The sequence below is a fragment of the Hemicordylus capensis genome, chromosome 5 (assembly GCF_027244095.1).
Source record: "Hemicordylus capensis ecotype Gifberg chromosome 5, rHemCap1.1.pri, whole genome shotgun sequence".
Taxonomy (NCBI): Eukaryota; Metazoa; Chordata; class Lepidosauria; order Squamata; family Cordylidae; genus Hemicordylus; species Hemicordylus capensis.
The window spans coordinates 226,237,868-226,263,960 of record NC_069661.1 but is presented as its reverse complement, the minus strand read 5'-3'; the positions used below and the strand labels follow the sequence as shown (position 1 = coordinate 226,263,960).

The window sequence follows — 26,093 nt, the reverse complement described above, 5'->3', positions numbered from 1 at the left end:
AGAGGGACCTTGGATTACAACACCCTATCTACTAGTTCAGTTCTCTGTAAGTTTTAGGGTGCTTGGTGGCAGCATTTTGAACCTACTGATAATACAGGATAGTTTCAAGAGAAACCTAGCCAGGCAGCTCAGCAGGGATGATTCCGCGCTTCTTTCCCTCACATGAGTTTGCTCTGAGACAAAGACTTTTTAAATTTACTACAAACTTATCTTATGAACCAGAGAGAGGGAGGGAGGGAGGGAGAAAATGTTCCTAGTTACTTACATCTGAAATGCAGCTTGTGTGCTTAACAAGATTATTATTTTAAGTGGATGTAGGAAGTGCTTCCCTTGACTTCTGCTGACTCTGTCTGGCTGTTTTTATTGTTTTAGAGTTGTGTGTTTTTGTTTTGTTGTTTTAGATTCTGTTTTTGCTCTTTTTGTAAACTGCTTTTACAAAATGCTCTTTTTGTAAACTGCTTTGAGGACTTTGGTCAGATGAGTAAAATGTGCATTTGCATTTGGTTCTGCACCTACCCAAAGTCTTGCTGTTTCCACCCTGAATTTCGAAGGACAGTGCCACATAACCCATATGCATGGAAATCTTGAATAGCTAGTCCTGCACAGACAGTTGCCTTTATTCAGAGTAGGGGTGTGCATGGACCATTTAGTGCAGTTTGGTCCTAATTCAAACTTAATTCAGCCCAAACCACGGTTCAATGGGTAAAAAAAACTAGCTTGAAGCAGTTCAAAGTGTTTCACAGTTGAACCGTTCAAACTGGCATAGCTCGACGTGGTCTGGTTTGCAATGCTGCACAGTGAGTTGCACCTTCCGTTACCTATGAAGAGTCATATGAGGATTCTGCTGCATATGCTCCCAGAATCAGCTACTTCAGCTCACAGAATCACACAACACTGTACATTGTCTGCTGTCTTTTCCCTCTCCTCACATTGACCACATTGAGAGGCATATGAACTACAGCTCCATGTTTCATTGCATACCAAGACTGTGATTCTGACAGTCCTAAATTGAATTGCCACATGTGATGTTTAAGAACATCCAAGACACTGTGTTGTCAAAACCAACCCAAAATATACAAAAAGTCTGCACTCATTTTCCCCTTCTGCATTTCAGTTTGCTTGCAGGATCATCGGACTATGGGCCAAACTACATTAAAAGTGCTTTTAATTAATGTGCTTAATCTAGCTCTATTTCATTAGTTGATATAATGGTGACGCAATATACATTATGGATCTGCTACAATACTTTCTATTTCATTATTTTCAAAAAGTAGCAGCAAGGGCCCTAATCCAGACTGAAACTGTTGTACTATCAAAATCAACTCTTTGTTTCCCTGCTTTCCAGAATCTCACTGTTGATGGAGCCAACATTGTAGCTGGTGACATTGCTGCCACAAATGGAATTATACATGTAATTGATAAGGTATTTGTCTTGCATCTTTGCTATTAATTGTTAAAACAAAAAGTCTTATTCATGGTAAAATACAATCAAGGGAAAGGCAGTTCTTGAGCCTATGAAATTCTTCCATTGAATACAATATAAATTTCACCACATTAACTAATAATTATAAAAATGAATTACAATTCAGAGCTTCATTTTCTATTAAAAATCCTAACCCTGGCTGGCAAAGTGCTCACATTAGTAGGGTCTGTGGGAATATAACAGGAGTGCTTGCACAGCTCTCTCAGTCCTCTTGTGCTCACAGTTTTGCACAGGAGCACTACTACTTCCGAACGCCGTCCATGCTCCACAAACACTCCATATGAGTGGAATCATGTTGCTGACACTCAGCTATGTGTTTCTGCTCTTACAGAGTGCTTCTGGAGTGTGGACAGCCCTTGGTACAGTTTGAGTATCCCTAATCCGGACATCCGAAATCCAGAATGCTCCAAAATCCGGAAACCACTATGGCGTGTGCCCGCATCACCAACAAAACATTATTTTTACATGAAATCTGAATTTCATCTCCACCTAAAATGCCATGTTTGAGTCTAACATGACCAGCAACATTATTGTGTTGAAAATTTTCTCACAATTAGTTTTCATTACATCTACAGCTACCTGTAGTTATCATAAATTCAATGCTTATTTGTTTTTATACTTTAAATAAAACCTAAACAAATAAAATACAGTGTACAGTAACCTTTCATGTTTAGACTTGGATCCCATGCCCAAGAGATCTCATTACAGTATGTAAATATGCCAAAATCCGGAAAAGTCCCATATCCAGAACACTTCTGGTCCCAAGCGGTTCAGATAAGGGATACTCAACCTGTAGTATTAATGCTCTTATCCAACAGTGCAAGCACAAGAGGGCTGGGAGGCAATTCCAAGGGTCACAAAATCAGGCATATTACCACTTTTTCAGTTGCAATAAGGAAATTTTCAGGTTGATATTATAGATACCAACTGTCAGGAGGACATATCTTACTATAAGGCCATATTTTTACAAAACTCTTCAATATTATAGCTAAGTGCTTCTCAACTGCAGCCCTCTGGTTGTTTTTGGACTAAAACTCTCAGCATCCGCAGCCACAGTGGCCAACAGCCTGGGAAGATGGGAGTTGTAGAACATCATCTGCAGGAGGGTTGACGTTGAGTAGCTCTGTTATAGATAGTGTCTGAAATGTGCAAAATATGTTGGTAACAGAATCAGATATTATGTCCAAATATTCTGATTCAGTTCCTGAAGTATTTTGCATGCTTCATACACGATCTATCATATTTAAGGGTTTTGTAAAAATATGGCCTTATAGTAGGAGATGTTCTCTTGCCAGTAGGTGTATATAATATCAACTTGAAAATATGCTTCTGGCTGCAATCATTGCAAAACTGGTAACTTGCCTGATTCCATTACACTTGGAATTGCACTGGGAGTGTTGCATGAGGGCTCCCAGAATGTTCCTGCAGAGTCTTCTTACACATGTGCCTCATTAGTTAGTGATCTCTTTCACAGAAGAATCTGGGGGTGGCTTGGGGTGGAGAAGATCCCCTACTCTGTTCCCCCAGATGAGCAGAAACTCAGTTCAAGTCTGCAAGCTCTGCACCCAGATAATGCAGGCAGCAAGGATCTTCATGTTTGAACTCAGGAGCTGAGTCCTCTGAGATGTGCACGGGACCAGTTCTGTGCACTCATAGGAGGGGGTTACTTTATGGGGAAGGGAGGGTGCCTCCTACCTGCCCATCCCTGCCCCACTGCTTTTCCCCCACTGGCACTCTCCCAAAAAGCATGGGTGCAGAGCTACAGCATTCCTCCTTGCAGCCCCGTTCAGCACACCATTTGCGTGGTAACGCTGAATGGGGCTGCAAGGAGGAACACTTTGGCCCTACGCCCATGCTTTATGGGAGAGCGCCAACGGCGGGGGGGGGGGCAGTGATGGGCAGGTAGGAGGCACCTTCCCTGCCCTTTAAAGTAACCCTCCCCACTCTCTGAACCAGTTCGAACACAAGTCGACAGAACTGGTTCGGTGCTCCAGAAAAGGAGCACCGAACCGGTTCTGTGCACATCCCTACTATCCCAGCATGAACAGCACTACCAGTAGACTGGGAACCCTCATTATATCTTCAGCTGTCCCCTGACTGGCCATGAAGGGGCAAGAGGTGGGACCAGCCCTACTGAAGGCATTGGAAACAAAGGATCATAGTGTGCTGTGCAGAGCGGCACATACACACATAGCTGCCCCCAGCCTCTGGAATGCTCTCCTGGTGGCTATTCGCTCCTCAGTTTCCATCACAGCTTTTAGAAAGCATGTTAAATCGTGGCTTTTTACTCAGGCTTTTATATTATTGTCTCTGCTGCTGTTTTTTTTACTTTGTATTGCTTTTATGCTTGTGTTTTAAATTTTTAATCAGATTTGTTTTATATTTTTAGCTTAATATTTTTAATTGTGTCTTTTTTACAATCTTGTTTGGGATTGTTTTAATGAAAGGCAGTATATTATTATTATTATTATTACTATTATTATTATTTATGTTTTATATCCCGCTCTTCCTCCAAGGAGCCCAGAGCAGTGTACTACATACTTAAGTTTCTCCTCACAACAACCCTGTGAAGTAGGTTAGGCTGAGAGAGAAGTGACTGGCCCAGAGTCACTCAGCTAGTATGATGGCTGAATGGGGATTTGAACTCGGGTCTCCCCGGTCCTAGTCCAGCACTCTAACCACTACACCATGCTGGTTTCCATATATAAATTTAACAATCAATCAGTCAATCAATAGCAGCCCCTGCAGTTGCAGCTCTCTATTACAAACATGGCAGCCGGCTGCTGGGAAGTGCTGCAAAAGGAAAATGTCCACACATGATCAAACTCCAAGGTAGGACAACTGCTATTTCCATCCTACTTTGGTAAAATAATAAGATACAAAAGTCAGGCTACCCACATTTGAATAGCCCTAGTATATAAGCCACTGTTTACATCTGTAGGATTTTTGCTACTTTACTGAACTGGTGCACGTAAGTTATTTTCTCTCTGGCTTTTGCAGAGAGGTACAAATAATTCATAGTTCCTCAACATTATTTTATTCTAAATGTTAAACCTTTCTGCTGCAATCTTAGCAATGCAAATGGATTGCAGTTGGTAAAGGTAAAAGGTAAAGTGTGCCATCAAGTTGATTTTGACTCCTTGCGCCCACAGAGCCCTGTAGTTGTCTTTGGTAGAATTTAGGTGGGGTTTACCATTACCTCCTCCCGTGCAGTATGAGATGATACCTTTCAGGATCTTCCTATAACGCTGCTGCCCAATATAGGTGGGAAACATACCAGTAGGGATTTGAACCAGCAACCTTCTGCTTGTTAGTCAAGCATTTCCGCGCCGCGCCACTTAAGGTGACATTGAAATTGGCCTTGTGCTTTTGTTTGCAGGTTCTGACACCCATCAGAAGAGTGAGAAGCGTTTTACCAAACCTGCTGGCACGCCTGGAACAGATGCCCAATTACTCCATTTTCCGGGGTTATATTATTGTAAGTATTCATGCTTTTACTAGAATTCCACAGATTCCTAGACTTGTAATAGCACATTATTAAATTCTGCATTTATCCTGCATTATTAAATTCTGCATTATATTGACAGCAATATAAGCTGGCAAATGAAATAGAAGCAGCCAGCACTTATACCATTTTTGCTCCAAGCAATGAAGCCATTGAAAGTTTCCTCAAGAATAAACAATCAACCTCTCTGGTATGTATTGGTTCCCTATTGGTTCCCTTTTAAAAATTATTATTAAAGCATATCCACCCCAGAGCTTCTCTCTCTGCTTATTTGTGCTTCGGAACAAAAGCAAACAGGCGGGAAGCATTGCCACTAACAGAGGGTCCCATGAGTGAGTAGGTGTGTGGTGCCCAACATTCTTCTTCATTGGGGTAGGCAACCTGATATCCTAATAAATTATAAAATGTATTAGGGAATGATGGGAGCTGTTGTTCAGCAACAGCTGGAGAGCCAAGGTTGCCTACCCCTATTCTATATGGACCAAAGTACTTCTGTTAATTCATCCCATCAGTGGCAACTGATGGAGGCTGAGGCAGGGAGAGTGGAGCAGAAAGTGGAGTATACCTTTAACTCCTGGTACATGTTCTCACCACTGCTGCCATCCTGTGTGACCAGTGAGCAACTTGCTCTGCCCCTGCAGTTCAGATGACTGATGCATGTGCTAAACCCTCAAATGGCCACTGTGCACAGCAAAGGCAATGATATGTCTTCCATGCCACCATCTAACACTCTTAGTAGCCTTGAAAGAGTACAGAAGAGTACAGAAGCATTTGTTTGCTCATACTTCTCAGCTATTTCCCCTTACCTTTGCTCATCGCCTTTCAGAGGGCTCAGGGGAAATTCACAAGGGAGAAAGGAATTCACAAGAGAGCACAGGGAAGATGTCTTGTCCTAGTGCATGTTGCATCAGTGGTATTCTGCATGCTCCCCTTTCAGTCTAAAATGTACCTTATCCCCTAACTGAGCAAAGAGACACCTTTTTAAAGTGGTGATTCTCTTTATTGAACAGAGGGAGAGCATCTAGCCCTATCCAACCCCAGCACAGCATCCCTCTAGTGGTTGTTTCTGGTGTCTGTCAAGTTTATTTTTAGATTGTGAGCCCTTTGGGGACAGGGAACCATCTTTAGTTATTTCTTTTTATTTTTCCATGTAAACCACTTTGGGAACTTCTGTTGAAAAGTGGTTTATAAACATTCATAGTAATCTGTCTCCAGCCTAAGAGTCACTGAGAATAAAGTTTTTTGGCTACAGAATGTCCCTGGCAACTGATCTTATCACAGAAGTAGGGGGTGGGGTGGACATCTTGCTAATGTGCTGAATGTGCACTAATAATTTGATTTGCAGGATGAAGAGCAAATCCGGTACCATGTTGTTCTGGAGGAGAAGCTCTTGAAAAATGACATGCATAATGGGATGTCCAGGGAGACCATGCTTGGATTGTCATTTAGAGTTGGATTCTTTATCCACGATGCCCAGGTACTATGTATAATAACAGATGATGATGATGATGATGATGATGATGATTGCTTTTGCTACTGCTTATTTATCTAAATACCTGATCCAGAAAAAGATTTACATTTGCTTAATTTATTGTATTGTAAAAGATTTGAGTGAGCAGGATGTTAAATTTACAATGCAAGGCATTCTTTGGGGTCACTCAGAGGCTCTGCTGGTATAAGTGTATTTGCACTCTCAGATAATGAGGCCACTCACTGTAGGTAAACACTGAACATGTTCATTAAGTGCTGAACTAAGAACTTGAATTAGAATTCAGTAAGTGTGACTGAGAGCTAATGAATCAACATTAACATCTGGCCTTAACTGGAGGTCATCTGTCTCCTAAGTTACATCTTCTTACTATTGCAAGGTTGCATTTGAATGAGATGGTGATTTTCTGGACTGTCTAGACAGAAGATTAGGAACATAGGAACATAGGAAACTGCCATATACTGAGTCAGACCATTGGTCTATCTAGCTCAGTATTGTCTTCACAGACTGGCAGCAGCTTCTCCAAGGTTGCAGGCAGGAATCTCTCTCAGCCCTATCTTGGAGAAGCCAGGGAGGGAACTTGAAACCTTCTGCTCTTCCCAGAGCGGCTTCATCCCCTGAGGGGGATATCTTGCAGTGCTCACACATCAAGTCTCCCATTCATATGCAGCCAGGGCAGACCCTACTTAGCTATGGGGACAAGTCATGCTTGCTACCACAAGACCAACTCTCCTCTTCTTGACATGGAGACCAGTTTAATAGATGTATGCCAACTACTTGCAAATTTGTGGTCGCATTTGCTCATTTGCACAAATTAAGATCAGATCTTTCCAAATGTTTAAAGAAAAAAAGTATAAGAAGTTGCCTTATACTGAGCCAGATCATTGGTCCATATAGCTCAGCAGCACTGTCTGCACTGACAGAGCTTCAGAGAGGGGTGTCTCCCAACCCTATCTGGAGATCCCCCCATGACAGGGAAAGAAGGAAGATAGGAAGGAGCAATATCAGGGGCGGGGAAGTGCAGTCCCAAAAAGCTGCACATCCACAGAGAACCATTGCAGATCAATGTGCAACGATGCACAAGTGTACCAAATTCTGCATGTCAGTCAATGGCATTTAATTGTGCACTCAAAGATAAACAAACATGGGGAGATGCAATAACTAGGTAGAGCGCATGCTTTGTGTGAGGAAGGTCTCCAGTTCAGTCGCTGGTATCTCCAGTTAGGGCTGAGAAAGATTCCTGCCTGAAACATTGGAGAGCTGCTGCCAGTCAGTTCAGACAAGAGGGTTGTTCTCACAATGATTTCTAGGGGTAAGAGAAGCCTCCTACTCTAGTTCAGGAGCTGTGTGTGCTCTCGGTTAGCCATCCTAAGAATTCTATAAGCAAGGAAGGGGTGGGGGGAATGCTCATTTGCAAGCTGGATTTGGAGGCAGATGTGCCCAGAACTTGCACCCAGCTCCAGAGTGAGGATGGAGGTGAAGTACTCCCCATGCCTGCCTCCCACCTCTGCACCCAGCGCTCAGGTGAACATTTTCCTCTCTGCCAACCTTGCTTGTACAATTTTCACAATGTCCAATGGGGAGCATGGACAGCTCCCGAACTAGGATAGGGGGCTTCTAATAATCATCGTGAGAACAGCCCTAATACTGAGCTAGATGGGCCAATAATCTGATTTGGTATAAAGTAGATTCTTATGTTCCTAAACAAGATCTGAAGTTTGGAGAAAATACGATCTGAGCACTGTGAAACATTTGCCACTGCAGACCTTTAGTCCACTGTGCTTTCTTTTGCATGGTCTTTTTATTTATGAGTTACTAGCAGAACAAGAGCCATTGTTCTAGGAAAGGTTTACAATCAATCTTCGTTGAAGCATGTCCCACAAATGTGTTTTAAACTGATAGCATTTTGTGTGCAGCTCTACATAAACGAAGCACCTCTTAATTCCCCAAATGTTGCAACTGATAAAGGAATAATCCATGGATTGGGAAAAGTAATGGAAGTCCCCAAGAACAGATGTGATGTCAATGATTCTGTGATTATAACTGTAAGTTTTGTCATTCTGTGTATACGTTAAGTGTTTTTTCCCTTTTAAAAGATAGATATATAGTTAATATATGTTGAAAATATACAGTTTTCAATATGTCCTGCTGTGAAATACTGTGAAATATGTCCTGCTGTGGAATTCCTACTACTGCTCTACAGTCTGGAAACAACTGTAATAAAATGCAGTAGTAACATCATCCAGTGTTCCTTGTTACGGACATTTCAAGATGTTGCTGACTATAACTCCCATAATCTGCCAGAGGCCATTGAAGCTGGGGATCATGGGAGTTGTAGTCAACAACTTCTGGGAATCTCTGTTACAGGGAACCCTGGCAACATTTTACCATTAAGACAGCAATGCTCTTTAATATATCTTAGCTAATTTAATCCATGGCTGAAAACTATTCATTGACCTGGTTTTTGTCCAGTTTTAGTGCATGGTTTTTGTGCATAACATTTTCCTCATTTATTTTGCTATGTAAACTGCTTCAAAAGCTTCTTTGTTGAAAGAAATATTTTATTCCTAATAATAAATAATAACTGCCAGCATATATGAAGCTGCTTTATACTAAATCAGGCCACTGGCCTGTCCTTCTCAGCAGAGGCGTAACTATAGGGGGGGCAGGGGGGGCACGTGCCCCGGGCGCCATCTTTTCTGGTCACATGGGGGGCGCCGGCATGACAAAAAAATTTTAAAAAAATTTTGTTAATACAAATGTTTCCTGCTCAGTGCAGCAGTGCTGCAGCAGTCAAGGGAGCATGTTGGCGCCCCCTCCCCCATGAGTGGTCCCTTCCGCGCCGCCCGCGCCCCCCCCCATTGCTCTGCTGGCGCCTGGCAGCCAGTCAGTGGCCTGGCTTGGCGGCGGGGGAGGGCGCTTGTGAGGAAAAACCTAAGTATAATGTAGTATGTTGGGGGGGTGGCGGGGGGCGCCATTTCAGTGCTTGCCCCAGGCACCGTTTTCCCTAGTTACGCCTCTGCTTCTCAGAGTGAGTTATTCCCACTGGCAGCCGCCCTCTGCACATTCAAGACCTCTTTGATATTTGTATGAAAATACACATGTGAGCGTCATGGCCCTGGGCCCTTTTGAGACAGGGAACTATTTTCTCATACTTTTTGCTGTATAAACTGATTTGAGAACTTTTGTTGAAAAGTGGTATATTAATTATAATTAATACATGTGTGGGGTTTTTTTTTAAGGGAAAATGTTTGTCCTGTTCATTCCCACCTGGCTGCCCACCTGGAACTACAGCAGTGGTAAGTATTTTATCATTCAGTTGCTATAAATATTACTTATGGAATGTTTTATAGAGAGAGAATAAGTTATATCAAAAATAACAAATATAATTTTAATCGTTTGAACAAGTCACAGTATTCAAGTTTTCTTGGGACAGAATTTGGGTAACCTTTTGTGAAGATTTTATTAGGGATGTACACAAATTGCGATCCAAACAGCGATTCGCAGCACAGCCCTGGCACCATTAACAGGGAGGAGAGCAGGTCCATACCTGCTTCTTCGCCACTCACCACAGCTTCCTGTTTCAGCGGCACACACCCCAGCTGCAATTGGGTGCCGACGGCGTTCCCCACAGCTTTCCTTGGTGTGATGGTAACACACACATGGCCTCCGCACATGTGCTGCAGACATTTGTGTGGTCAGCAACCATGCTGACCATGCAAACATCTACCACACGTGCACAGAGGCCGTGTGTGTGCCACCGTTGCATGAGGGCAGCTGGGGGGAGCGCCGCCAGTGCGTGATGGTAGCTGGGGGGAGCACTGCCAAGACAGGAAGCTGTGTCGAGTGTTAGAAGATCAGGTATAGACCTGCTCTCCTCCCTGTTAAAGGTGCCAGAGCTATGCTGTGAATTGCTGTTCAGATCACAATTTTTGCTCATCCCTAGAATTTATTAAATTTTAAGTGCATTTGGAAAATGTTGTGTCCACACACACACACACACACACACACACGAAAAAAATAAAGCAAGCCACATTATATTTGTTTAATGAATTGATTTTATTATATTGAATAAATCTGAGAAATATTGCCTTTGTTCAGCCAAGATGAGAACCAACATGGTATAATGGTTAATGTTGAACTAGGACTGGAGAGACCCAAGTTCAAATCCCCATTCAGCCATAAAACTCACTGGGTGACTCTCGGCCAGTCACTTATTTCAGCCTAACCTACCTCACAGAGTTGTGAGGATAAAAATCATGTATGTAACTCTGGGCTCCTTGGAGGAAGTGTAGGATATGAATGTAAAAATAAAATAAATTAAATTATTGCCATGCTAATTAACCATTAGTCTATTCTTAAGATTACTCAAGTATGTTCCATTTGTCTTTCAAATGGAAAATATTTCCTAGGAAAAGTTTATATTCAGTGGAAATAACATAGACAAGTGTACTAGATGTAATGTAATATTAAGTGTAAAACATCATGACTGGTAATAATAAAGTTCTCACCTTCTTTTGTACAGCCAGGAAAGGGCGAAATGTGCTTTTATGTCCACTACTATAGGATGACCCTTCGCTCTGGATGCCAGCCAAAATGCATTAAAACCATAGTTGTGAGTATTCTGTTTTAATTTTAATAGGCCAATGCACAATTATGCAAGCAAGTTGTAGTGTTTCCATTAGGACTCGAGTAATTTAGAATCAGAACTAATTAATTTTAGGATCATTATTAACAGTATTTGCTACACATTTCCTATGAAGTTCATCAAAAAGAAATGTAACTTATCCTAGTTGCTCTCTTAACATTTCTGTTGAGTGCTTTCTGAAGGTAGTATCTGAATTTATTGGAGGAAAACACCCTCACTTCCCACATGTACTTATTCTGGTCCCAGATTAAAGTGAGGAGAGGGTTTACAGCACACTCTCAGCCAGAACTGGCACCACCACCACTGGGTCCTTCCAGACAACAGCAAGCTGTGTGATGTGAGAAGTTTGTGCGCAAGTTCCATCGCCTTCTGTCTTCCTTCCCAATGCAAATTCATGCTCTGTTCAGGGTCCTTGCGTGGTTTTTGTGGCACCACCTGCCAGCCAGCTCTTGCTTTCCAAAAAGATCCAACTACCACTTTTCTGGTGAATGGGGGAAAGGGCTAGCTCTACTTGGAAAACAAGAGCTGACCATCAGGTGGCACTACAAAAATCGCACAAGGACCCTGCTCAGCATAACACAGTGTGCATTTGCACTGGGAAGATGGACAGAAGCCTAGGGGATTTGTAGAGGGTGAGTAAACTCACACTTGGACTTGTAGGGAAGCTTCTCACATCATGCAGCTTAGTGTTCTCTGGGAGGACTTACTAACTCTTCCTTCTCTTCATGTGCCCTTCCCAGCTCCCTTCAAGTTCATATTCAGTGGTCAGTTTCTTCCCCATCACTAGGAAGATTCCCAGTGTCTCTTCCGTTTTGTATCCAATAACAGCAATGGCCAACTACTTCAAACTGAAGAGGGGAGGCCAAGCTGTTCAAGGACCATTCTTCTACTGTTCTACAAGTACCCCTAAGTATGTAGTAGGAAGCAGTTGGATCAGGGGTGACTCTAGAACAACTTCTAGAGCAAAGGATGTCATTAGAGGCAGATTCCTCTTAGAAAATACTGAGGTTGCTCTCACAACCAGCTCTACCTGGGCTAGCGAAGCCCTACCTAGGTAGAGCTGCTCATTAGAGCCGTTGGAATCGGGACTGATCCCAGTGGCCCTTGGCCAGGTAACCTGGGTTTTTCACCAGGCTAAAAGTAAGGCCGGTGGCATGCTTCTTCCTCCCTCACTGCCTGGTCGTGTGGGCAGCCAGGCTGCCAGCAGCTCCTTTCAAGCTGCTGACAGTCATGTAAATGATAGAGGCCAGGAAAAGAAGCGACCCGGCCTCTAGAATTTCCATAACGTACTGCACTGCTTGCATGGTGCAATATGCAATATCCAGAGGCCAGGCATCCTTCTCCTGATTTGGCGTGTCACTTGCTACACAAGCAGCACCAACCATAGGCAACCAGCAGCCAAGGGGCGGGGGCGTGAGGTAGGTAGGACCCTGCCTTCTCCCCCAGCCCTCCCCGACTCTGGTGTGATGGTCGTGTGAATGACCTTACTGCCTTTTTCGATTAGGACAAACCTCCCAGTCTGCTTTCCAGGCTAGTTTTCTCTTCCTGTCCAAGTCCATGTAGCAGGAAAGACTGGGGTGGGGAGAGAGGGCAGTATCAAGCCAGCTGAAATCGGCAGGGAAGATGACTCAGCACCCCCTTACACATATGGTCTCACCCAGCCCAGCTCTTGGCCAGGAAGAAAGCTAAGGGGTTAGCCTGGCTCTTGGGAGACTGGAGGAATCTTCTAGCAGAAGCTAGTGGCTGCACTGGCTCGGGCTTCTTTAAATAATGGAGGTCTTTTAAAATAATTAATTCAAGTTGTCAGACCATAATTAGGGGTGTGCATGGAACCGGCTGGCCCGGTTCGGTTCAAATCCGAACTGGACTTGAACCTGACCCGCCCAGTTTGGTTTTACACCCCCTAGAATCCCCCCAGGTAAGGTCCGGTTCGGGGGGGGGGGGTTCGTGGATTATTATTTTTAAATTTATTTTAAAAATTACCTTCTTCCCTCTGGGGGAGTTCGTTGGGGCGGCGGGGGGGGGGTTTCCACAGAGGTTCCCCCTCCCGCCACCAGCCTTCAAATGCTTTGTTTTTTAAAAAAAAAATTAAAAATGCTCATGCCAGGCCTCACAGAGGCCATTTGCACATGCATGGTGGCTTCCAAAATGGCCACCGCGCAAATATACGGAGGCCCAAACGTGCCCCCAAACCAGCCCAAACAGACCAGAGGGAGGCATTTTGAAGGCCAATGGGGGGAGGGGGAACCTCTGCCGATCCCCCCCCCGCTGCCCTACAAATGCCCCTGGAGGGGAGAAAGGCACTAAAAAAAACTTTAATTAAAAAAGAAATCACGAACTTGTCAGCAGGTTCAGTCCTGGTCCAGATGGAAGGGGGTGGTGTTCAGTTCGACCTAGAACCATCAAACCCCCAAACCGAAATCCCGAACCAGTTCGCATATCCCTAACTATAATATATTGTGACAGTCTGGTAGACAGGAGAGTGAGAAGTATTTTCGGGAGAGCACCTGCTACCCCTTGGGGTGACCCCTGACTTGGATGCCCAGGTGTCCCAACTTTTATCCCTAGGGTTTTTTTCCTAAAACATCATACCTCTAATGTATTCTATTCTGTGTGATTCTTTACAGAACAAAGGATGTTGTGCTGGTTTTTATGGCCCACAGTGCGAGCCTTGTCCAGGGCAAGTTGGAAATGCTTGCTTTGGGAATGGTGTTTGCATGGATGGCATTAATGGCACTGGCTCTTGTCTGTGTGAATCAAGATTCACTGGACTGGACTGTGATAGATGTATCGAAGGCAAATATGGCATCAACTGTGACCAAGGTACTTTAAGTTCTCGGTTATTCAAATTATTAGCTAACTTTGTGTGGTTCTAAAAGTAACTCTTATATGCACAGTTACAGCAAGAGAGACGCTGGTGGATGAGGAGGTAATGGAGCTAAGTTCCCGTGCAGGGTGTGGGGCAGGGGGAACTGTGCGTGGGGATCCTGCTGAGAGTATCCAGGCTGGAGTCAGAAAGAAAAGAGAAGGAAAGGAGGAGAAAATGGAGTTGCTTTCTGAATAAATCTGGTTAAATCTTAGTTAAATCTACATGGGATTGCTTGGTGTTTATGAGGAAAGCAGTTATAAAAGGAACAATATAGAAAGGCACATCAACACAGAATCTTGAAAGAAAATTCATACAGTAGGACAGTTCAGGGCTAGGCTGGGCTTTGAAAAGAGACCAAGCCAGCGTAGGCAGGTACCCTTTCTAATCTCAATTAGCGATTACCATGAATTGTTAGTAGTAGTCGTAGTTGTCGCCGTAGTATTTATTTATTTATTTATTTGAATGATGTTGAAAGGAGTGTTCAACCTTACTCATTTGGGGAGGAGAGCTGGTCTTGTGGTAGTGAGCATGCATTGTCTCCTTTGCTACACAGGGAAGCGCTTCACATGATTGGTGTGAAGCGCCGGAGGGGGTTCTGCGGGGAGAGCGGGCTTAGCCCACTCTCTCAGCAGACAAGCAGCCGCTCGTAGCTGGGCGGCCGGATCAGCCACCCACAAGACTGCTGGTCCCATCACGGAACTGACAAGGACGGTGGGGATCGGGGGCCAGTTTTTTCTGAGGTGTGAATTCTCATTCTATCATAGCAAATGAGATTTTTTTCAATTAAACAACTCTCATGACCCCACTTTCACTTTTTCACACTTTCCTTTACTATGAATAATATGAGGAAGTAATCAGTTTAGCACACTTCACCTTATGAAGACAAACCTCATAAAAATAAATTCACCAAAATTCCCTCCTCTGCCCAATCACTCTTAAATTGGGGATGGGTGGTAGCCTCCAGCCATTAGGCACTATCTACCAGCCCACCCCACTCCTTTGGGGCAGATCCACTTTCTGCCCCCAATCTGCCCCAAAGACACCCAAACTTCAAAAATTCTCAAAAAATCAGCCCTCTGCCCAATCCCCCTGAAATGGGGGTGGTAGCCTCCATCCATTAGGCACTACCACCCCACCCCACTATTTTGGGGCAGATCCACTTTCTGCCCCCAAACTGCCCCAAAGTCACTAAAACTTCAAAAATTCTCAAAAAATCAGCCCTTTGTCCAAACCCCCTGAAATTGGGGTGGTAGCCTCCACCCATTAGGCACTACCACCCCACCCCACTATTCTGCCCCAGGCCCCACTTTCTGCCCCAATATGCCCCAATCTGCCCCAAAGACATGAAATTTTCAGAAATTTACCAAAAATCAGCCCTTGGCCCAATCCCCCTGAAATTGGGGTGGTAGCCTGCACCCATTAGGCACTACCACCCCACCCCACTCCTTTTGCCCAGATCCCATGATATGCCCCCGAACTGCCCCAAAGTCACTAAAACTTTAAAAATTCACCAAAAATCAGGATTTTGCCCAATCCCCCTGAAATTGGGGTGGTAGACTCTACCCATTGGGCACTACCAACCCACCCCAAAATTTTGCCCCTGGGCCCCTTTTTACCCCCCCCAAATCGATTCGGATTTGGATTTGGATTAAATCCGAATCCGAACCAAATCAAGGGTGATTCGGGTGACCCAGATTCGGGCACAAAACAGAACAGGGGTGATTCGGTTCGGGTCCGAGCCGAATCACCCGAAATCCCGAATTGCACACCCCTAGTCAAAATATAATCCCCAGTTTGCTAATAACTCTTATGTCATGACTGTCATTCTGTTATTGTGCTAACATTGTTAATTAGGTGTCACCTAAGAAAAACCAATTTTCAAACCTTTTCAGATACTCCGATGTCTTGCACATGACCATTTGCGGCAGGCAGAGAAGGCGCGGAGGGAAGGGAGGCAACTGAGTTTACCTTCCCTCCGAGATGACTGGTCCTCTTCTGTGTAGCATGCAACTCACGCGCCCACACGATCCACACTGCTCCAAGCAGTGCGCATCTCTGGAGATCGGGAAAATGAGTCCTGGCCTCCAGGAATCCCAAGATGAACCATGCAAGATTCCCCCTCTGGCCAGGCACTCTAGGCGCCCAGCTGTGTGTATGCTCGGGCTTTGCAGTCCAAGCAAACAAACAACCCTGGATCTGGGGTTGAGAGCACACTCACGCCCTCTAAAATAGCTGTATTTAAGCACCGGGGTTTAAATTTGGGCTAGTGGGGGTGGAAGAGCCAGGATCTGGAGCGCTCTTGGCTGCCCTAGCCTGGGTTGTTCTGCTTGTGTGAATAACCTCTCTGTCTTCTAACCAAAGAAGGGAACTGGAATTCTAGTTAATACATTTAGAGCCCTTTCTCAAGATCGGTGAGAAACGGCTTGAGGGAGAGCAGGGAGGAAGGCTGCTTGCATTTACCTCCCCGCAGACTATCCTTCTTGGTTCCCTGGACAGGTGGATCTCCCATCCACACGATTGCCGGCAGCCGCTGGCAGCATGGAGGGTCAGGGGCTGGGATGCTTCATCCCCACCCCCAGAACATCCATAATTGTATTTATTTATTCTGTATTTAACACATTTGCATACTGCCCAAAATGCAAGTCTCTGGGTGGTTTACAACAAAACAATAAAAACAACCAATAAAAAGATTAAAACATTTCAACAATTAAAATTTAAAATGTTAAGACTATTAAAAACACAATTAAAACAATATCTAATTAAAAGCACGGGTGAACAAATGCATCATGACTGCCCTTTTAAATGTTTTAAGAGATGGGGAGGCTCTTATTTCAGCAGGAAGTGTGTTCCAAAGCTTCGGGGAAGCAATGGAGAAGGCCCGTCCCCGAGTAGCCACCAGACGGGCAGGGGGCAACTGCAGACGGACCTCTCCCAATGTTCTCAATAGGCGGTGCGGTTCATCATAAAGAAGACGTTCTTTTAAATACCCAGGGCCCAAGCTGTTTAGGGCTTCATAGGTTATAACCAAAACCTTGTATTTTGCCCGGAAACTTATTGGCAGCCAGTGTAGATCTGCTTAAGATAGGAGTGATATGGTCCCTCTGAGATGACCCAGAGACCAACCTGTGCCATAACACACCATGCGAGTGTGTGATGCATTATGGGGATTCCCCTGACACCAGTCAGGAGCCCCACAGTCTCTAAGCCTGGGCTGGCAAGCAGCCAGGGCTGGCAGACGATTAAAAAATGGGGCTAAGGGAACACTTGCTCCCTTAATTTCATTTTAAAGGCGGGCTCCGGAGGTGGGTTTGCTGCCAGGAGCCACGCAGCTCCCGGTGGTTCTGACAATCAGCCAAAACTAGGCTTGGCTTTCTTAGCAGAGGCGTAACTATAGGGGGGGCAGGGGGGCACGTGCCCCGGGCGCCATCTTTTCTGGTCACGTGGGGGGCGCCGGCATGACAAAAATTTTTTTAAAAAATTTTGTTAATACAAATGTTTCCTGCTCAGTGCAGCAGTGCTGCAGCAGTCAAGGGAGCGTGTTGGCGCCCCCTCCCCCATGAGTGGTCCCTTCCGCGCCGCCCGCGCCCCCCCCCCCCCATTGCTTTGCTGGCGCCTGGCAGCCAGTCAGTGGCCTGGCTTGGCGGCGGGGGAGGGCGCTTGTGAGGAAAAACCTAAGTATAATGTAGTATGTTGGGGGGGTGGCGGGGGGCGCCATTTCAGTGCTTGCCCCAGGCACCGTTTTCCCTAGTTACGCCTCTGTTTCTTAGCTTGGTTTTGGCTGATTATCAGAACAGCCTCTTAATGTAACATTATTGAATTCTGCACAATTTACTATGATGATGACGATGATGATGTGAGTTTAATATTTAAATTAGCTTTCTGCATTTAGATTGTGCGTGCATCCATGGGAAATGCAACAGTGGCATTAAAGGAGACGGCACTTGTGAATGTGATGTCGGCTGGAGAGGTGTGAAATGTGAGAGTGGTAAGTGTGGCTGCCCATTTTTCCTGAGTCAGTGTCTGCGGTCACAAGGCTAGAACGCAAGGCAGCTATGGGGCCATCACCAACATTTCACAGGCCTTCTTTTCTTTCAGAGTTCTCTAGACCAGGGATTCTCAAACTTGGGTCCTCAGGTGTTATTGGACTTCAACTCCCATAATCCCCAGCCTCAGTGGCCTTTGCTTGAGGATTATGGGAGTTGAAGTCCAATAACACCTGAGGACCCAAGTTTGAGAATCACTGCTCTAGACATTCTCCTTCATTTTCTGAATGACAAATTCCTCTGTCCAATTATCCAGTTAAGGTTGGGGTTTTTTTTAAACCCACCCCAGAGTTCATTGCAGCTTCTCACTACTTTGGACTTCCTGTTGAATTTGCCTTTGGATTTGGACCTTTTGCTCATCCATATCCCCTCCCCTGCATCTCACCTGCATTATTACCAGAGATCTGTCCACTGGTTTACCACTTCAGCCCTATTTTGGCTTTAGTCATCCAGCTATTTGCTTTTGTTCTGCTTCTCCTGCTTCGACCTGTGGAATAATGACTGAAATAGCTGGATGTGGAATGATGACTGATAAATTCCTCACTTACAAAGACAGAGCTGTATCAAATGGTACCCTAAGTAATATTTCAGCAAACTGGGGGTTTTAGGAGAATTGCAACCCCATCCAAAAGAGGCTGAACACCACCACCCAAGTCAGAAAAACCACCCACCAATAGTATCTCCATCTTCTCTGGACTGCACTTCAGCATTTGCCATTCTAGCCAGCAACCTTCTGCTTGTTAGTCAAGCATTTCCCCTCTGCGCCATTAGGTGGCTGTACCCATTAGGTGACTGTAGACTAATTTAGTAGTTGGAAGCTGCTTGTTTGTAACCCTTGAGTGGGTGCCAGGAGTCGAAATCGACATGATGGCACACTTTACCTTTACTATAGAGTACACAGTGCTTACGTATAGAGTACACAGTACTTAAGCAAGAAAATGAGGCAAGAAGCAATAATGAGAAACTTTAAGAAATCATTAGTGTGATTCCATGAATGCATGCAAGGACTTAGTGTGCATTAAGACAGGAGATTCCTGAAGTTCTAGCTATGTGATTTAGTACTAAATTGGAAACATGGCCACTGCTGCTACCAGCCAAAAAACAGGTACAAAGGTGTATAGGCTTCTGTCCAACAATCCCCCAGCATTTCCTTGTTTAGAACTGCATCACCCATGATGATCTTGCTCCATCCCCTTGTCTGCCATTTTGACCTGAAGCAATCAGAATAAAATTTCACACTGTCCCCATGCAACCGTCATGGATTGGGTATATTCAAGCAGGGTGATTACTCCCAGGTGGGGGTGCGGGGGGACTTCCAGCTGGAAACACTCTTCTTGAGCAATAACACTTTCAGGGAAATCACACAGCCAAGTTGAAAGACAGTTTTTCCGTTCCTGCTCTGTAATATTGACTGAGTGGCAACAATACGTTAAGCACAATGCATAACCCCAGAGTGGTGAAATCACTAAAATCCATGCAGTAGAATTGCACATCAGCAAAATTCAATCATACTCCCATATGAAATATACTTGTAAAGGAGGAGAACTCTCGACTAGTCTTCTCTGTAACTTATACAGAGAAGAAGATGGAAGAGCACCTATCTCGGGTCTTAAGGAGTACTCCATAAGGAAAATTATTCTGCTATTCATTCATTCATTCATTCCTTCATTCATTCATTCGATATATATACCGCCCTTCCAAACATGGCTCAGGGCAGTTTACAACAAAATAAAAACAATTAAAACCAGTTAACAATTAAAATCAAAACTATAACAGAATAAAACCAATTAATTAAAGATTTGAACAATTAAAGCCCTGGAGAACCAGGCCAAACATTTAAAACAGTTTACAACCGTTTAAAAACCCTGGAAGGCCAGGCCAAACAGATAGGTTTTAAGGGCTCTCCTGAAAGACAGTAATGAACTCAAATTACGGATTTCTGCTGGGAGTGCATGCCACAGCCCAGGAGCAGCTGCAGAGAAGGCCCACCTCTGAGTCACCATTAGACGAACCGGTGGTAACTGGAGACGGACCTCCTCAGATGACCTTAACGTGCTGTGGGGATTATGCAGAAGAAGGCACTCTCTAAGATATGTAGATCATCTCTTAGAAAAGCAGAATAAAGGGAAAAGAAATGGATGTCTTCTTGTGGCAGTAGACTAACCAAGGCATTCTCTATTCTTTTTCTCCACCCCCAGAAATCAAAGATGATGAATGCAACAGTACCTGCCACACCAGTGCCAAGTATGTATCAGGTCAAACTAATGGGAGTTCAGCTGGTGGCTTTCCCCAGCTGCTGTAGCACCAGATTTGAAGTGGGAACAGGGGGAAGAATGAACTAGCCTGAGAGCTTTGCACTGGCTGACTGGAACTCTGACAGCCACACTGATGCCACTAGTCCAATTGGCATGGGGGGGTGGCATAGTCTCTCTACAGCAGGCCTGCTCAACTTAGGCCCCCCAGCTGTTTTTGGACTACAACTCCTATAATTCTCAGCCACAGCAGCCAATAGCCAGGGATTATGGGAATTGTAGGCCAACATCTGCAGGAGGGCTGAAGTTGAGCAGGCCTGCTCTAAGCATTGTAATTATACAGTGCTGATTACTTTGAGCAGAAGATGAGCTTTCACAAGAAGTTGAGCAGGCCTGCTCTACAGCTTTTGGGTGCAAGACTCTCTAAATAAGCATCTCTGAGGGCACAACTAGACATGACTGTGAAAGAGCTGTTTGTGGATCTGCTGGGGCGCTTTCCAGATTAAACCCTACAACCAGGTCACTACGGATCTGCTAAGCGTGCTTCCGTACTACCTGTGTTGTGGTTCTGCAGTCCCTGTGCTGACAGTGAGATGCAGTTCACATTTCCGATACCTTACTTCTGATTTTATCTTTGCGATTTAGTGCTACAACGTTGCAAGTCCATTGCAGGAAAACAGCTGCATTTTCCCGTTGTAGACGTTTGAGATTCTGGGGGTCGTTTTCAATCCGATCCCGCCAAGCCAAAGCATTTTACTGCTGTTCTAGGGTGTAATCTGGAAAGCGCCCTGCTGTCTTTAAAAAGTTTGACAGCAGAAATCCGGTTTAGATTGCAGCGCTGGGAGTAAGAGTTGTCTTTAAGCTACCGCAATCCATGTGCAGGTGGGTCCCGCGCCCTGCATGTCCTTGTATGCAGGGGGTATGAATCCAATCAGAACCACGGTGCTGAAAAAAGAAAGGAGAATTTTTTTCTCTGTGTTGTTTTCTTAACGGAAATTGTTACCCAGCAGCTATTTGCCCTGTGAAGCAAAACAAACAGGTACCACACTTAGCACTGTAGTGTGGAGAGAGTCTTCCGCAGAAGAGGATACATGTATGAGAGAGCAGCTCATTAAGAGTACCTGGGCCTTTCCCAGACTGCGGGCTTAACCACAGAATTAAACGGAGCAAAGTGAGCCAGTTATGAGATCATAAATTAGGTGCATGTAAGTTCAATAAAGATAATTAGAAGAAACCTGGGGTTTGTTGTGAACCACAACTGATTTGTACACTAGATATGCTCTGGAGTGAGCATTGGAAATCAGGCTTGTTTCACCAATGTCACCAAGTGACCAGTTCTTTATACGGTGACCATGTACATTTTAGGCTCCAAGATAGAAAGAAGACCAAAACACTCTCACATAATTAAATGGGCTTTACTGAATCTAAAAGATTGTCAGAGCCATGGCATCAATCTAACTGAGCAAGAAACAAAACGATCAACAATAGCTACTAGTAATAACCAAGCAGTGTTCCTAACTATCATATTTGTGTGGATGCATGTAAGGTCCTAACATGAATCAGAGATAGACGGAAAGAGGGAGGGTAAGGTAGGGAAGGTATTCAGGAACATAAGAACAGCCTTGTGCTGGATCAGGCACAAGGCCTATCTAGTCCAGCATCCTGTTTCACACAGAGGCCCACCAGATGCCTCTGGGGAGCCCACTGGCAAGAGGTATGTGCATGCCCTCTCTCCTGCTGCCACTCCCTTGCAACTGGTATTGAGAGGCATTGTGCCTCTGAGGCTGGAGATGGCCCACAGCCATCAGACTAGTAGCCATTGATAGACCTGTCCTCCATGAATCTATCTAAGCCCCTTTTAAAACCATCCAAGCTGGTGGCCATCACCACATCCCAAGGCAAGGAATTCCATAGATTAATTATGTGGGATGGCTGGGAGTCAGGAGTTAGTAGAGGGAGGGGAAGGGGAGCAGAGACTGAGGCTGTAGAAGCAGCATATTTTCCAGGTCCTGGCGTGGAACAGCAAGTGTGCATAGCTTGGGTCTGATGCATGGGAGCGGAGTTCAGGCAGGTCTCAGGCATTCATGCTGGATAATGCTGGAGGTAGACAGAAATTACTTTGATCTCTAGCCCCGTGGTAGGATCACCAGTAATTTCTTGTCTATGTCAGGAAGAACTTTTGCTTCAGCCTCACCGGTTTAGCAACAAGTTCAGGAATGAGTAGCTCTGCTTGCTGGGCAAAGCTTACTGAAGCTGAACCCAGAAAGTTGGGTTATTATAGTCATTCAATCCTTTGATCTAGACATAGAGTTTTCTCAAGATATCAGCATCCTTCCTGAATCTCAAAGTGTTAATTGCTCATGACAATGTTGTTTGAGGAAATTGCCTCTTGGTGCTCTCAAAATAATCTGCACTTCAGAGCTTTGCAGATGGGCATTCTCTCTTGTCTACAGATTTCTGGCATCTGTGCCTCAAAGAATGTTAAAAGTCAAAGGTGTTAAGAAGGAAGAGCCTAAGCTGTGTGTGTGAGACAGCAATTAAATCACTTCTTGTATAAATCTACCTAGTGTGTAATTCTAAAAACATTCCAAAGTAACAGCAAGAGGATGTATGTGAGAGACTAGTCATCAATGCATCTGATTAAGGCAAATAACATTGTCAATATTCTTCCATAGGAAATGCAGGATTATCACCTGCCTTCCCAAGACAATTACCAAAGAAACAAAACACAAACCATTTGGCTTATTTCTTAGGAATCAATCATTTCACTCAGGCATCAATTGATTTCTTTAAAAAGTAGAATCAGACACAGGCCCTGATTTCACATAATTTTGGATTTGTAGCTCCAGGCCCAATGCGGTAGCCAGGGTGGCCACAACACATTCATTCACATAGGGCTGCTTTAATAGGGTTCCTGCCAGTTCCTTCCAAATGTTTTCCATGCACTGTTCATACAGTGCACCATTCAAGTCCGTTTAGGGTGTACCACTCCCAGTGCTATTTTATGGTGAACATAAGTAGGCTTTTCTTAAAGACTCACTTTTTTCTATTAATTTTTTAGAAAAAACATTTGCTTGGGGATCTTGCGGAACATCATATGCACCCACACCACGGGGTACTCATTATCTCTACTCCTAAACCTGCTAGAGGTCAGTAGGATAAAAAGGTGCAGGAAGCCAATGCTTGAGGAGTCACATCTCCAACAGTATCAGCTTTGAGGAGGGTGATTTTCACCCAGGAAAATGGCATGGGAAGAAAGGCTTAAACTCTCTGAAATGGCCCTTTGTGGGAGCACATTCACACAAGTCTTGAATTCACCAGATGATTTGAAAAACGCAGTTACATGTTGCATTGCAGGTTCCTTTTCATATCTAAAATGAACAGAGATCTCCAATTTGCCCCCAAACCATTTGCTTTTCAAATGGTAGCAAGTCATCCTACTGGAATTTCAGTTAGAATCTTAGGATGTAACCACTGTATAAAATATTTTGCAATAAAGTCTGTGCATCTTAGTATAGAGCGAGTTTCAGAATTGGCAAGCTGGTGCAAACTGATTTCCCCAATCCCTAATAATAACATACATCTGCCTTCAGGGTTGGGCTTTGGATAATATAATTTGGATCCTTAAAATCCCAAACACCAAAAGACCGGCATTGTTTCTCTCTTTTTTTATTGCTACTGATTTTATATCCACTTCATATGCTCTTAAAATAAAAAATAAAAAACAACTATAGTGGGAGAGAGAGAGCAATCCTGATGCTGTGGAATGAGTTTGATTTTATTCACACCACTTTCCTTGTTTTCTCATCTTAGCTGCTTCCTCAATCCTGACAGCTCAGCATATTGCAAGTGTGCAGCTGGGTTTAAAGGGAACGGGACTTACTGTTCAGGCAAGTGAACTCCGTTTTCTTCCATTTGGAAGACTGTTTACTGTGGCTGTGCTTCACAAGAACCTGATGAGGCAGGATAATATGAATAGTTTCTAATCTGTTTAAAATGAACAGTTTGTAAAAACTACAGATTTACATAAATGAAAAAGCTGCAACCTTTGAGACAGTGTATATCCTGTACAACTGGGCTTGTGCAAGAGGTGCAGTAGCCAAGCCTGGATTGGTGCCCCATTTCCCCCCTCAATAAGCCTAAAAGGCAGAACAGAAAATGCATTTACAGGGTTGTTGTGATGAAGGATATTCTTCTTCTGAATGGATCCATGCATATGTGGCCCCAACATAAACAATCACTGGGCACAATGCAAACCCCAGGGTATTTCCCGTAATGTTCTATTACACTCTCTTTGTTTACACACAGGGATACTCAGGGCCAAGCAATTTGCCCATCATACAAATTGCCCACCATAAGTTTTTATGCTTGTGTTTTAAATTTTTAATCAGGTTTGTTTTATATTTTTAATTGTGTCATTTTTATAATTTTGTTTTTAATTCTGTGTAAACTGCCTTGGAATCGTTTTAATGGAAGGTGGGATATAAATTTAACAATATTTAACAATAAATACAAAACAACTAGGAAAGTATTGGAGTTCCTTGATTCTAGCCATTGTTTTCCGTGGACAAAACAGAATACTTATATATGCATTTGCTCCACTAACATATTGCTTTTCTGCCAATGCACCCAAAGTGGCTCACAATTTATAATAATCTCTTACTGTGTAACAGACACCATAGAAAAAAGGAAAGGGGGAAGGAGGGAAGGGGGAAATAAAATCAGGAATCATGGCCACTGAAATAGATGGTTCTTGGAGGGAAACAGCCAAATGCAAATAGGTTCCAGCCAAACGGGTGAAGGCAGCCTTGCTATTTCACTTCTGCCTGGGATATAAGCCAGGTGGAAAGGCTCCTGATGGAACCAAATGGCCCTAGCCAAGCCAATGGAGAGCACCATCTTGCCTCTCCCTCAGATACAGCTAAGTGGAATGGCTATGGGTGAAAAGAGTTCTGGGAGAGGAGGAGCCAAATGGCAGTCCAAGGGAGGGTGACAGTCCAAGGGAGGGTGGGGCTTGCTCTCTGATGCAGCCAGGCATAATGTATGTAGATGGGGATCATTGGGAGTGGGGGCTGAATCGCTCAATACTTTTCTAGATGTCAACACAAGATGTTTTAGAGGCACATCCTAAAATGGAAATGTGTGTCTGCAACAATTCATATTTGCAACCTAAGCTCTTCTATCACAGGAAATATTTGCAGCAAGTAACCACTTTGGGGGAGTTTTTGGCAAGAAAATGGCGTGAGGGAAAGTATGCAGAAGTCTCAATTCACACAGAATCCCTACAGCTGTCGTTTTTCGGGGGGGGGGGGGAGAGACATTTCTGCTTTTAAATTTGTTTCTTGCCATAACATGTAGTTTGGCCCTTAGGTGGTTTGAAGAATACAACAGCAGTTTCTATTTGTGTCCTTTTATAGCTATCAATGCTTGTGAAACCAGCAATGGAGGTTGCGCTGTCAAAGCAGATTGTAAACGTACCACTCCGGGAAACCGAGTGTGTGCTTGCAAAGCAGGTTACACTGGAGATGGAATAGTCTGCTTTGGTAAGTGTCCATTAAATGCATGCAAACTTTATGACCTGGAGGAACAGCCAGCATTACAGAGAGAATAGCCAGCATGACTATTTGGATGCATTCTGTGTATTTATACTTTGGGTGTGAATTGTGAATAATGTCTTTGATAAAGACCGATATCTTTTTCCTAGACCATTCTGTGGCCGCATTGTGATTGCCTACAGGAGTGCACAGGGCTGCAGACAGACCCACAGGGTTGTGCAGTTCTCAGGGACATATTTTTGTGGTGCA

General features: G+C 44.2%; 1 protein-coding gene across 2 annotated transcripts in view; it reads left to right on the top strand.

Moving 5' to 3' along the window:
- The window catches only part of STAB2 (stabilin 2), a 175,702-nt gene that overhangs the window by 78,796 nt on the left and 70,813 nt on the right, over positions 1 to 26,093 (top strand). For both annotated transcript variants that reach the window (XM_053258339.1, XM_053258342.1), the window contains 12 exons: positions 1,346 to 1,423; positions 4,863 to 4,961; positions 5,071 to 5,178; positions 6,334 to 6,465; positions 8,394 to 8,522; positions 9,720 to 9,776; positions 11,003 to 11,092; positions 13,753 to 13,948; positions 17,884 to 17,979; positions 20,236 to 20,281; positions 24,103 to 24,179; positions 25,707 to 25,832. In XM_053258339.1, the coding sequence (XP_053114314.1) occupies positions 1,346 to 1,423; positions 4,863 to 4,961; positions 5,071 to 5,178; positions 6,334 to 6,465; positions 8,394 to 8,522; positions 9,720 to 9,776; positions 11,003 to 11,092; positions 13,753 to 13,948; positions 17,884 to 17,979; positions 20,236 to 20,281; positions 24,103 to 24,179; positions 25,707 to 25,832 (1,234 nt within the window). The remainder of the gene's footprint in view (positions 1 to 1,345; positions 1,424 to 4,862; positions 4,962 to 5,070; positions 5,179 to 6,333; positions 6,466 to 8,393; positions 8,523 to 9,719; positions 9,777 to 11,002; positions 11,093 to 13,752; positions 13,949 to 17,883; positions 17,980 to 20,235; positions 20,282 to 24,102; positions 24,180 to 25,706; positions 25,833 to 26,093) is intronic.